We start from the raw sequence: 12,616 nt of genomic DNA on the forward strand, positions 1-12,616 counted from the left end.
TCCTCTCCACTCGATTCTTGGGACTCTCGTCTGCGATTTGAAATTGTGGCGTGTGACGAACAATTACTCGCTGCAGGAGTTATTGATGCAAGCTGTATAAATACAGTAACGCATTTCAGGGCACGCGTAATTTGTAAAAACTACGATTGAAAAGATGAATTTTACAATGAGACAGGAAATTTTGTGTTCCTGGATATGGAATAATAATGAAACGGACAAAGAGAAGATAGATATATTAATCGATAAAATTAAAAACGAATGCAGTTACAATGACATTCAACTTCAAGAGATTAAAAATAAACTGCTGAATAATTTTTTACCCTCTTATAATAGGAAATGGAATATGGCTACTCGTAATAGATCTACTTTTAAAAAGAAGTTCAAACAGTTCCTAAATAATCATTTTACAGTTTGCCTTACTTCAATTTCACAAAGTCCAAGTAATTATACTAATCTCTCTAACGAAGTGTGTAATCCTTCACTAAATAAGCGTGGTCGACCACGTTTATCTTATAATGAGGTTTCAGACAAAACTAAAAAGAGACGCATTTCTGATCTTCTCGAAAAATATACAGAAGAAGAGCTAACACGAGCAATTGATTGTTTACGTTCAAAATCTATTGATCAGCTTATTTCCGAAAAAAAAATTATAAAAACTACAAAAGATGTAAACAGTTCTCTAGCTATGTATATGGACTTAGGAATGACAAAAGGTAAGTATCAAAGATTGCGTATGTACAATGAAGATTTACATGGAGACAAACTATATCCTTCGTACAAAGACATTAGGAAAGCGAAAGAAAAATGTTACCCAAAAGACATTATTGTTACAGAAAATGAGGCGAGCGTTAAACTGCAATCACTATTAGATCATACTGTGCATAGAATCTTCTTAACATTAGACAAAGAAAAACTTTATGCATTGAATAGTAGAGAATTAGTTTTGTATGGGAAATGGGGCATGGATGGCGCTTCTAGTCAACAAACTACAAGACAACAATGGTCAAAACGGGAAAGAACTTCCGTGAATAATCGATTAAATGATAGTTATGATGCATCATTATCATATGGTGAAGAAGACGAGAATACTGATAGAGCAGTATTTATTATTTCATTTGTTCCAATTAAATTATTAGCTAATAACGCTATTGTATGGATAAATGAGCGGCCCTCCTCGACCGGATATTGCCGGCCAATAAAATTTGAATTTATAAAAGAAAGTGCTACGCATACTTTAAATGAATATACATTTTATAATGAAGAAATTAGTCAACTTGCTACAACACATGTAACTATTGAAGACATAACGTATCAAGTCACGTACAACCTTAAGTGCACTATGATTGATGGCAAGACGTGCAACGTTTTAACTGGTCAAAAGTCTTCCAATAGTTGTAATATATGTAACGCTAATCCAAGCAAAATGAATGATTTATCATTCATTAATAGTTTACTATCTAACGAAGATAATTATAAATTTGGACTTTCCACTTTACACTGCTGGATTCGTTTCATGGAGTGTTTATTACACATTGCCTATAACTTAGATTTTTAAAAATCATTTGCAATGAAAGAAAATAAAATTTTAAAACAAAAAAGGAAACAAATGATTCAAAAGGCTTTAAAATCTAAACTTTCCATAACAGTAGACGTAGTTAAGCAAGGTTATGGAACAACAAACACTGGTAACGTAGCCAGATGTTTTTTCTCACATCCTCAAATTGTAGCTGAAGTAACTGGATTAGAAGTGGATATAATAACAAGATTTAGAGATATTTTGCAAGCATTAGCATTAAATTTAAAGAATACAGTACAGAAACAGCTAAATTATATGTACAGTTTTATTCTTGGTATAATTGCCTCCTTCCGTGCACAAGGTTTTAATCCATGGTCACGAGATAATTCGAACACTAGGTATACCGATTGGTAGCCTTTCAGAGGAAGCACAAGAAGCCACAAATAAAGTCTTTAGAAATGCTCGAGCAAATAATAGTAGAATGTGTTCACGGAAAGCCAGCAATGAAGACGTAATGCATCATCTTTACATTTCCTCTGATCCAGTGATCAGTAACATTAGAATAAAACGGGATAAAAAGAGTACAGATTTATCTGAAGGAGCAAAATCATTACTCATTAAATATAAGAAACAATGATCAATGTTTGAATTCAAATCTAATATAACAAACATGTTAATTAATTTTCGTTTACTACATTAATATAAGGAAACACCAAGAAAGACAAAAAATAACAAAAAAATCTTAAAACTTAAAAATATTAAAAACAGCAATAAATAAAGGATATACGTATATGTATATGTACATTTACTTTTAAGGTTCTATATATACATATATATAAAACCTTAAAAAAATAACCCCTTTCATGACTGATACCTTGACGTTTGGTGAAAGGGCTTAATTATTGCTTCATTATTAAATGCACTTTATATGCATTTATTATGAAGTAATATAACAAAAATCAGTCTTTGAAAAATGTCTATGCTTTCTGACATATATATGTATATATATATATATATATTGACAGAAAAGAACTTCCCTTATTTTTGGACATGTTTTCATGAAAATTCTGTTATTTATTGAATTTTCCTTCATTTCACATCCGCCATTTTTTTATTCAAATTACAGATTTATTATTTTCGATGTGCAATACATACGCAAACACATAATAACGTTTTTGCGTAAATACTTGCACGATTTGTTACGAATTTATTCGCTATCGCATTTTTTGCTCATTTTATTGGATCGGCCATTCCTAATTCGGACCGTAATCAAAATTTACGCACAACAGGCTTATAACTCATTCAATTTCGAACAAATTAAAAAAAAAACTTTAAAATCGGTTAAGAATTAGAGCGTCGGTCGATTTTTGTCCACAAAAGGAGCCTTTCCGCCCACTGTGCGCCGTCTCGTCGTCGCCAGCGACTCCGCCGAGGAACACTACCGGGACGCAAACCTCCGGTAATGAATGGGAGACGCCGTCGAAGCCGACAGAGGGCGTGCTCACTGCATACACTATCAGGGACGTACCCGGCCTGGTAAAAGAGGGATCTCAATAATAACGAGTCCTAGGGCTCCGCTAAGTAGACTTGCTGCCAGCCAACCATCGAATACCGCGAGCGCTTAGCACAGTAGACACTGCGATACGAACGATCCTTTTCAGAACTAACACAAAGTATCTAAATCGACCCTTTTCAGGACCACCATCATCATCTTCACTGTACATATACGTGTAAATATACATTGTAAATAGCCTCACATACAAGTCTCATCCGAGAAATCTCTCCAACCTGTGACCTTTGCGACCTTAGCGACCTTTACGATAAGATACTCTGCGCTACAGGCGACAGTGAGGCCGAAGGCGACAGCCGTTGTAATCCGCCGAACACGATAGTACACAGGCAACCATTACCGCCATAACTGGTGACCGTCCGACGTTCGTCGCTGTAACTGGTCGAAGGCAGAAGCCATCTCCATAACGATGGACAAATCTGGCGACCCATCAGTCATCGTAGAGGAGGATACACAGATCAACAAGGTCGTTATAAGAATTCCACCATTCTGACCGGACGAACCAAAGCTATGGTTCGTACAGATCGATAGTCAGTTCGACCTATGCAGAGTGACGAGCGAACATGAAAGATACATACATGCTCTTTCAAAAATAGAGCCACATCAAGCGAGGGAAATCAAAGGTGTGATCATCAACCCTCCGAGTAGTGGAAAATACCAAGCATTGGAAAAAGCGCTAATACAAAGACTAACAGACTCGCATGAGCACCGCATAAGGCAACTGTTAGAAACAGAAGAGGTGGGAGATAGAAAGCCGTTCCAATTTCTAAGACACCTCTCCACATTAGCAGGGACTGCTGTCTCTGAGAAACTGTTACGCCCACTTTGGCTGGAGAGACTTCCAGCACAGATGCAGACAATATTGGCCACAAGAGGAAACGACGGACCTCCAACGTGGCGAATAGAATAGCCTTCATTTGAACACGTTATAATTGGACACGTTAGAATTGGATACGTTGCAAATGGATACGTTATATGTTATATTGGACACGTTAATATTGGACACGTATCACTGGGACACGTTAATATTGGACACGTATCATTTGGACACGTTAATATTGGACACGTAAATATTGGACTAATCCTAATTCTAACCTAACCTAATCCTAACCCTAACCTTTTTTTTGTTTTTGTTTGAATAGGTGGAGAAAAATCTTATACCTCTCAGATAATTCTCCCTTTGGAGTTTAAACCCATCTGGAGGAAGACACCCATTACCGCGCACGATGGGTGTGTTGGATTCAGACTTCTTCTGGCGGGAGAGGCTCAGGCTAGGTCCGACTTTCTGCCAAGGGTTACTATTGGGGTCCATTTCCTTTCCCTCCCTTGGGAGAGTGGACAGGCCCCTTTTTCGCTCCACCATGTGCCTACTCGTCGGAGCCATTGTCATTATTTGCCTACTCTCCTTGCCAGGTCCGCCTACCAACTAAAAAACTCCCCCTATCCTGCGCGACTTCTCTAGACCTATTTGTCAGGTGCCCGGTACCACCGAAGTATTTCTTCAGGCACCCGACGGTCCTATGGGTTTGTGCCCTCTACTCTAGCGCGGTGCCACTGATTAAAACCCATCATGGGCTCTCTTTTATTTCCCGGGCTGCTGCGGAACAGCTCGCGTCTCTCTCTATCGCTCGCGGTTCAATTAATTGTTAATCTCTCTCGCGGTTCTCTCCGTTATGTTGATGGGAATTATTCCCCATCAAGATCCATCATTACAAAGGGGGGAGGTGAACCCGATTCGCCGCCTGTCGGGCTCTCCGCTTTTTTGTTTTATTATCCCTTTACAAAATTTCGTGAACGCATCCCAGCACTTGCTGCTTCTTACAATTTTCCCTAGTATATCCTTTAAAGTTAATTCTTGTCCTATTATACTGGTTAATTCCATCCTCTCGTTACTCCACGCTGGACATACCTCCAGCGTGTGCATTGTCTAGGTTGCACGAACAATGCGAACAGTTTGCCGGTTCTATCTTCCTTATTTTCTTCAAGTAGTACGCAAAACATCCATGACCCGTAATCATCTGTGTCGTGTGGAAGTCCAATCTTCCGTGTCCTCTTGCGATCCATTCCTCGAAATGTGGCAGCACCGCTTCTCTTACCCTTATTCCGTATCCTCTTGCTTTTTGGCTTCTTTCCTTCCACTTCGCAATTGCATGTTCGATAGCTTGATTTTTTAGTACTTCAACTTCTCTTCTCAAGAGTTCCACCCCTCTTTTCCTGAGATCCTTTTTTCTTAGGTATAGGTTACGGTATTTGTCCGCTAGTATTTCTATCGGGATAAATCTGGCTAATATGATTACCGCCTCGTATGCCACTGTCCTGTAAGAACATATTATATTATCCTGCTTGCTATCCTTTTCGGTGCTTTCCTTAAAATGTTTTGCACCTCTCTATTTTTGCCTCTCTCTATGTCTGTCGCCCATATTGGTGCCCCATATAGTATAATTGAGTATAGCACCCAGGCAAATAGTTTTTCTCCGCTGGGCCCCTTAGATTTGGCATGAGTTTATGTAACGCGTTTGCCACCGCGTTAATTCTGCCTGTTATTTGTTGGAAATGGTTGGCGAATGTCCATTTACTGTCTATATGGAGTCCCAGGTATTTGATTCTCGTGGCTATTTGCACCAATTTTCCTCTTACGTCCATCGCTGGTAGGGGGCGTGGTATCTTCTTTTGTACAAACACCACAGCCTCCGTCTTGTTGGTCGCTATAGTCAGCCCTAACCTTTCAATGGCATTTGCTATGTTTGCCATCGCCAATTCTGCACTGGATGTCGCCTCCGCTATGTTATCTCTGTTTACAACTACCAGGGTATCATCTGCATAGCAGAGGACGAAACATTTGTCTGGTAGTTCTTCCTCCAGTATCGCATCGAACGCTATGTTCCACAATAGCGGACCCAATACGGAGCCCTATGGCACCCCTCTCGTCATACGCATTTTAGCTAGTTTCTGATCCTCGTCCGTAAAGACAATCCATCTACTACTTAAGTAATCCGAAATTACGTTCCTTAAATATGTGGATACGTTTTTGCTTCCCATCGCTGTCATCACCTGTTCCCAAGGGATTGAGTTAAACGCATTTTTAATATCAATACTGACAGCGACAACTGTCTTTCCTGCATTTGTGGCTTGTTCCGCAATTTCTCGTAGTTTACTTACTGCATCTATCGTTGACCTCTTGGCACGGAACCCATATTGGTTATCCGATAGACCTGAATTAACTTCCAGGAATTCATTTATCCTCTTGGCTAGCAACCTTTCAAACAGTTTCCCTCCTTCGTTCAGTAAATATATTGGCCTGTGTGAATTGACTACCTCATCTGGCTTCCCTGGTTTCTTAAGTAATACCAGTTTCGCCGTTTTCCATATCTTCGGGAATTTTCCTGTTTCCAGACTCTTTTGGAAGCAATCTCTCCATCTTGTTTCCATTACATCCGTTGATTTACGGATTACTCCTTTCCATAATCCATCCGGTCCTGGGGCTTTATTTTTAGTGCCCATCCTCTTTATTACCTCTTGTATCTCCTGGTTTGATATATTCCATATTTCATTCCAGTCCGTCTCCACTTGCGTCGGTTCCCTCCGCCGTCCGGCTGGAAACAGTTCGTTCACTATTTTTATGACAAAATTCCTATCCATGGATTCCATTAGTGGAATAGTTGCTGGCCTTAGCTTGTTCATCACCACTTTATAGGGGAGCCCCCATACGTCATCATCAATTATATCAGCTCCTCTTCGACTTACTGATTTCTGCTTTAAAATCGTGTTGTATTTGCCTGTACTCCCTTTTTAGGTTTTCTGTTATCACTGGATTATTTTTTCTCTTTGCTCTTGTAATTTTTCTTCTTATTTTCATGCACTCTTTCCGCATCTCCTTTAGATTATCGTTCCACCAATAGATGGATCGCTTCGTACCTATTCGTTTTCTTGGCATAGCCATATCCGATGCCAATTTGTATATGTTTCCTAGTTTCTTTGCCATCTCTTCCTCGTTACCTGTGTGTATATCGTTATTAGTCCAACATGAAAATGTTACACTCGCTTTTAACAGGTCTTCGTCCAGACTCCTTATTATTCAGCTTGGAAAATTCTTGTTTTTTGATATCCTTAGTTCCTCTTTACTTGTCTCCACACCTATACTTATTTCTAACTTATTTCAACTATACTTATTTCTATTAGCCTGTGATCTGACAGCATAATGATGTCCTCTCTTATCTTCCCATTGTTTTCATTTATTCCAGTAACCGGTGTTGCCCATGTGAGATCCACCGTTGATTCTCCTTGGGTCCTTACACAGGTTGAAACGTATCTCTTGTTAATTAATCTAACGTTTAACGCATTTGCAAGATCTATGACCATTTCTCCCTTTACATTAAAGTTCCTCACATCCCATAGTTTTGATCTAGCATTGAAGTCTCCTAATATTATCATTTTCTGTGTTTGAAACGGATGTACCGCTGTTTCCATCCTTGTTAACCAATGGGAGTATCTCATTGTTTAAACTGGGGGGAAAATACACACTACAGTATGTGATTTCTCTGTATTTAACCATCACGTATCCATCTCCTTTGGCTACGAGTCTAGCGCCGAAATTCTGACTATTGCAGTAAATTGCTGCACCTGGTTTGTTTCCCGTAGATCCGAATCATCTATGGTTCACCGGTACAGAGTAAGGTTCAGATATTGCAGTTATTTCTGCGTTGTTCTCCATTATTTCCTGCATTAACAGGTCCTGTGCTACTCTGTCGTGGTTAATATTTACTTGCCATATTACCTGCTTCGCCATTTCTTCCTCTTATTCTTAGGGTTTCGTTATTCTGTGCGCGAACTTCCCCAGCGGTCCTCCGCCCCGCATTTGTGTTTTCCTCTATTCTCATTAATATTGGCGGTACTGGCCGACAGTTTTCGCTTCCGGCCCTATGATTGTACGGGGAACCCCGTTCCTTACAAACTGGGCAGCATGGTCTATTGCGGCAGACTTGGATCGTATAGTCTGTTCCTCCGCAATTAAAACATGCCCCGCTTCTGTCCACTTCGCTCGGATATTTTTGTCTAACATGTCCTCTTGCTAAGCATTTGTAACATCTTAGAGGGCGTTTTTTGAGGATGTCAATTTTCGCCCATGACCATCCAATCCTGACTCTCCTACCGGGTATGTTTGCGGCCATTATCGTAGGGCATTGAATCCATATCGTACCCATACCGCTCCTAGTCATTTTTATATTCCCGATTTTTATTCCATCATATTTATTCCTATCCAGCTTGTTGATGAACTCAGCTACGTCTTCTCTCGTCACTAAATCATCCAGGCCTGATATTAAGAATTCTGTCCTCTTAGTTGGTCTTCTTATGATTACGTCCCTGTTTTGGAATAAATCCACTAGGCGGTCAGCCAACCTGTCTGCTTTAATTTCCTGATCCTCTCCATATATTTCAAGTACCAATCCTCCCGAAACCGCTCTTCGCATCCTCATATTATCAATAATATCTAGCTCTTCGAGCGAGATCCCTTCTCTGGCGAGGGTCATGGCCTCTGCGTATGTGCACCCTTCATTGCATATTATAACCACCGCGGATGCCCTGGGTTGTCTAATTCCTCCTATCCTGGTTCCAGCTCCAGTCCGTGTCATAGTATCCGTCCTTTCCTGTGTATAGTCTCCTCTATCTCTCCTTCGGTCTCTTCCCCATCTCTCCTATTCTTGCCCGTAATTTTATTTTATATTTGTGTCTTCTGTGCGCATACTGCTTCTTCTTTCCCTCTCCTGTCTATAGCGTTGTCTTCCATTACTTGCTTCTCTCCTGGCATTATCTTCATTTATAATCCCTTCCTCCACATTGTACCTATTTCTATTATAAAAAGTTTTATGCACTCTGGCGGTGCGTATCTGTGTTATCTTTCATGTACCGCTTGTAATTTCCGCATATTTTTGATTTGATCCCATCCTTTCTTTCTGCGTTTCCAATTTGTTTGCAGCATATCTTGGTTGCATTACAGATGTCCTGTTCTCTCCTTTATTTGTGTCTCGTTCTTTCCTTATCATATTTTATCATTTGTTTCAACTTTGTATTATTACTTGTAATTTATTGTACTCAATTTCTAAATAAAAAGTAACTTTAAAAGTAACTTTAAAAGTAACTTTCCCATCCCTGTTTATAATCGTCATACTGTCTTTATCAAGCGTTCTGGAAATAGCAACTTTTAATTGATAATTTTAATATTGTCATGCATTTTGATATAAAGAAATACATATAATCTTTTCACTTGCAAAATATAATAAATATATTTCAAATATTATACATACATATATTTATTATTTTAAATAGCAATCTCGCGATTATAATCGGCCGATAAATAATCTAATATCAATAAGTTGAATTATTACAAAGTTGATATTTTTAATTGATTTTTTACGTACATTTTTAATTTTTTTTTTTTCGTATACTTTATTGACATTCTTTTTGCTTCGTTGTAAATATAATTATTTTCAAAGTTTCCTGTATATTTTCTATTTAAAATTTTATTAATATATTTACACCATTGAATAATAAACTGTTCAGCAGTTTCTTCAATTAAATGATCAATTAGTATTGTACAATGCGTTGAAACTTTTGAAAATACTTCCGAATATAAAATACTTTTTAATTTTTTCTTGACTTTAAGCGTATAGCAAAGATCTACAAAACGCACTTCTGCAATTTGTAATGCGGAGTCTATACTTTTCAAAATATCCTGATTTTCCAGATTTTGTACACATTGTTCACATTGGATAACAGTTTTACTCATTAAAATATTTTTTAATATATTATCTGTAGCCACAAAAATGTTATGTTCTGTCACTGCTGGTATTGCAGACTCTGCATATTCTATTCCTTCGTCTTCATTTTCATTGCTTTTAGTTGCAGAGATCACTTGTATAAGTGACAATGATGTCCCTTCGTTCATTTCTTTGCAGTTAGCGGAAATAGAATGTCTCGATGTCAAGTTTGTTGTTAAAAGCATTTTAAAAGAAGAACCGAACTGATATGGAGTAGGATTGTTATTTCTATGTCCGTGATCTCTGATTTGACTGAAAGAGTTTTCTACCAGATCTTGATTAAGAAATCTTAAGTTAAACGAAGAAAAGCCACATGTTTGCAGTATATTCCACAAATAATGTGCGCATTGGATAGTCCATATCCAATTCTTCAGACATTTCGAATTATGTCGCATAGCTTTATGCATTGCACTTTCAACGAAATCCATTTTTCGAATTCTATTTACAGCATTGTTCAAAAACGAAAGATGATTGCTTGATGAGCTTATTACACTTGTTAATTCTCCATTTTCTTTTCTGTTGAAGGAATCGAACAATTTATCCCAAAATAATATAACTTCTTCTGTCATTGCAGCACTAGGTGGTAAATACATCTCTCCCTGTGAAGTTTTTACAATACCTGTAATGTAAAATAGCGCTTGAGTATTGAGTCTGTTGTATTGTACATAAATTCAATAACAATCATTTTATTTGTTAATATTTAATGTAGTTTACCTTTTTTCCATGTCAGTACCAAATCAATAAAATTGGCCACCGTATGACTGAGAACTTGCGTAGCATATTTTACTTTCATTTTTGGAATAAGATGAGAATAAATGTGACGATCAATTAATTGCGGCATCTGTCGCTGTATTAAAAAAGAATATTTATCCATTTCATATGCTACTACGATATCTTTCCATGATGCAAATTGCCTTTCAGATTCCTTCTTATATTTATCATTAAATATTGAATATTGCTTTGAATATTGCAATGAACATCAACTGATCCCATATGTGTTGTGGCTCATGTATAGATGAAATTACACAGGAATGTAAAATTCTTTTTGTAAAATCAATTTTGTAATCTTTATCACAAAAATGCTTATAGCAGATCCTTAATTTTTTTATTTTATTTTCGTCTTCTGGTGATTTCATATTTATATTCTGAAACCATTTATTGCGACATTCGGCATTCTTTGGAAAACTATGACTTGGATCCTTTGGTACCGAAGAACATCCCGGAATACAACACTTTCGCACCATCTTACAATATAACAATCCCATCAACCAAAGCAAACCAAAGACAGTAACTGAACAGTTACTGAGCGGACCAACGGACTAAACGTAGCAAATATGTCTGAATATGCCGATCAGAATGTACCAACATGTACCAATGTAGCGGAAACGATGACAGCCATATTGAATATTAGTTCCTCATCACCGGTTGTCGTTCCCTAGAAGGCGCCACAAAACGATGGTAACGCAAAAACCACGGTAGTTTGGTGGCCCTGGAGAGTGTCTGTTTCTATTTTATATTCCATCGCAACAGTTTTCCAGTGGGTGGCTTCCCCTCCCGTCGCCCTATCTATTAAAATTCTGACCGCCTTTTTGTCATATTTATTTTAGTTTTCATTATCCCTGTGATGTTTCCTTTTATATTTTTCGAGGCAGCCCTCGCCTTCTCCACTTCTTTCAGCCATTCCATTATTTCTGCACTTATATCGGCAGATCCACGAGTTTCGATTCCCTCTATATTGGTCATTACTATTTTCCTCTGATTATAGGACAGGTTGCTATAATCCTCGTCTGAGTCGCTGGATTCCATTGCTTTCTTTTTCCTCTTGCTTCTTCTGTCTCTGGTCTCAGATATTCCACTGGCTCTCTCGTCCTCGGAGATAACTATTGATGACGTGTCCATTCTGTTGTCTTCGCCTGCTGGTCTATCCACTTTTTTCCTTACCGCGAAAGGGGTGGGAGGTGCCACTTCCCCTATCTCATTCCTTGCCCTAGCATTTTCTTCTTCACAGTCCAATCTTAACCCTAACCTAATCCTAACCTAGGTTAGGGTCCTATATTAATATATTGGACACGTGTCCAAGTGATACGTGTCCAATATTACGTGTCTAATATTTACGTGCTAAATAATACGTGTCCAATGTTACGAGTAGGGATGGGATTAAGTATCTGACAAGTAGGTTCGAATCTGTTAAATAAGTTTCGAACTCTCTATGATTACTTCGAAAAATAGTAGTAGTACTTCCAAGTAGATTCGAACCTAAACGAAATAGGTTCGAACCTCTATGAATACCTCGAAAAATAAAAATAGTACTTCCAAGTGGACTCGAACCTAAACGGAATAGGTTCGAACCTTCTATGAGTACCTCGAATGCACAGATCATGTGAATTTCTGTTCGTTAATAATCCTGTTCGAGTACTACTTGTAAAAGATTCCATGTTGTACGATAAAAAGTATTTTGTAAGTATATTTCGAATTTTGCAGGTACTCGTATGTAAGATTCGAAACCAGCAATTTGGGATCGATTACTTTGCAAGAGTATGAAGTATGAAATATTATTTCTTATGAGTATTACTCGAATCCTAGAAAATGAAACTAAATTATTGAATTTGACTCGAATTTTTAAGGAGGTTGTAAGGGCATAAAACACATATATTAATATTTTCGCTTTAAACAAACTACATACATGTGAAAGTTGTGTTCATAACATTCTAGTTT

The 12,616-nt window shown here is 38.0% G+C and overlaps 1 protein-coding gene across 1 annotated transcript; it reads right to left on the reverse strand.

Annotated features, from left to right (window-relative positions):
- Positions 1–4,975: 4,975 nt before the first annotated feature.
- LOC108761948 (uncharacterized) lies at positions 4,976–7,553 on the reverse strand. The gene is made up of 5 exons (XM_018508741.1): positions 7,253–7,553; positions 6,831–7,082; positions 6,020–6,772; positions 5,542–5,962; positions 4,976–5,402 (listed from the first exon to the last, which is right to left on the reverse strand). Exons 1-5 carry the CDS (start codon positions 7,551–7,553, stop codon positions 4,976–4,978), a joined length of 2,154 nt encoding a protein of 717 aa, XP_018364243.1.
- Positions 7,554–12,616: the final 5,063 nt, after the last annotated feature.

This window comes from Trachymyrmex cornetzi, unplaced genomic scaffold, assembly GCF_001594075.2.
Source record: "Trachymyrmex cornetzi isolate Tcor2-1 unplaced genomic scaffold, Tcor1.1 scaffold272, whole genome shotgun sequence".
Classification (NCBI taxonomy): Eukaryota; Metazoa; Arthropoda; class Insecta; order Hymenoptera; family Formicidae; genus Trachymyrmex; species Trachymyrmex cornetzi.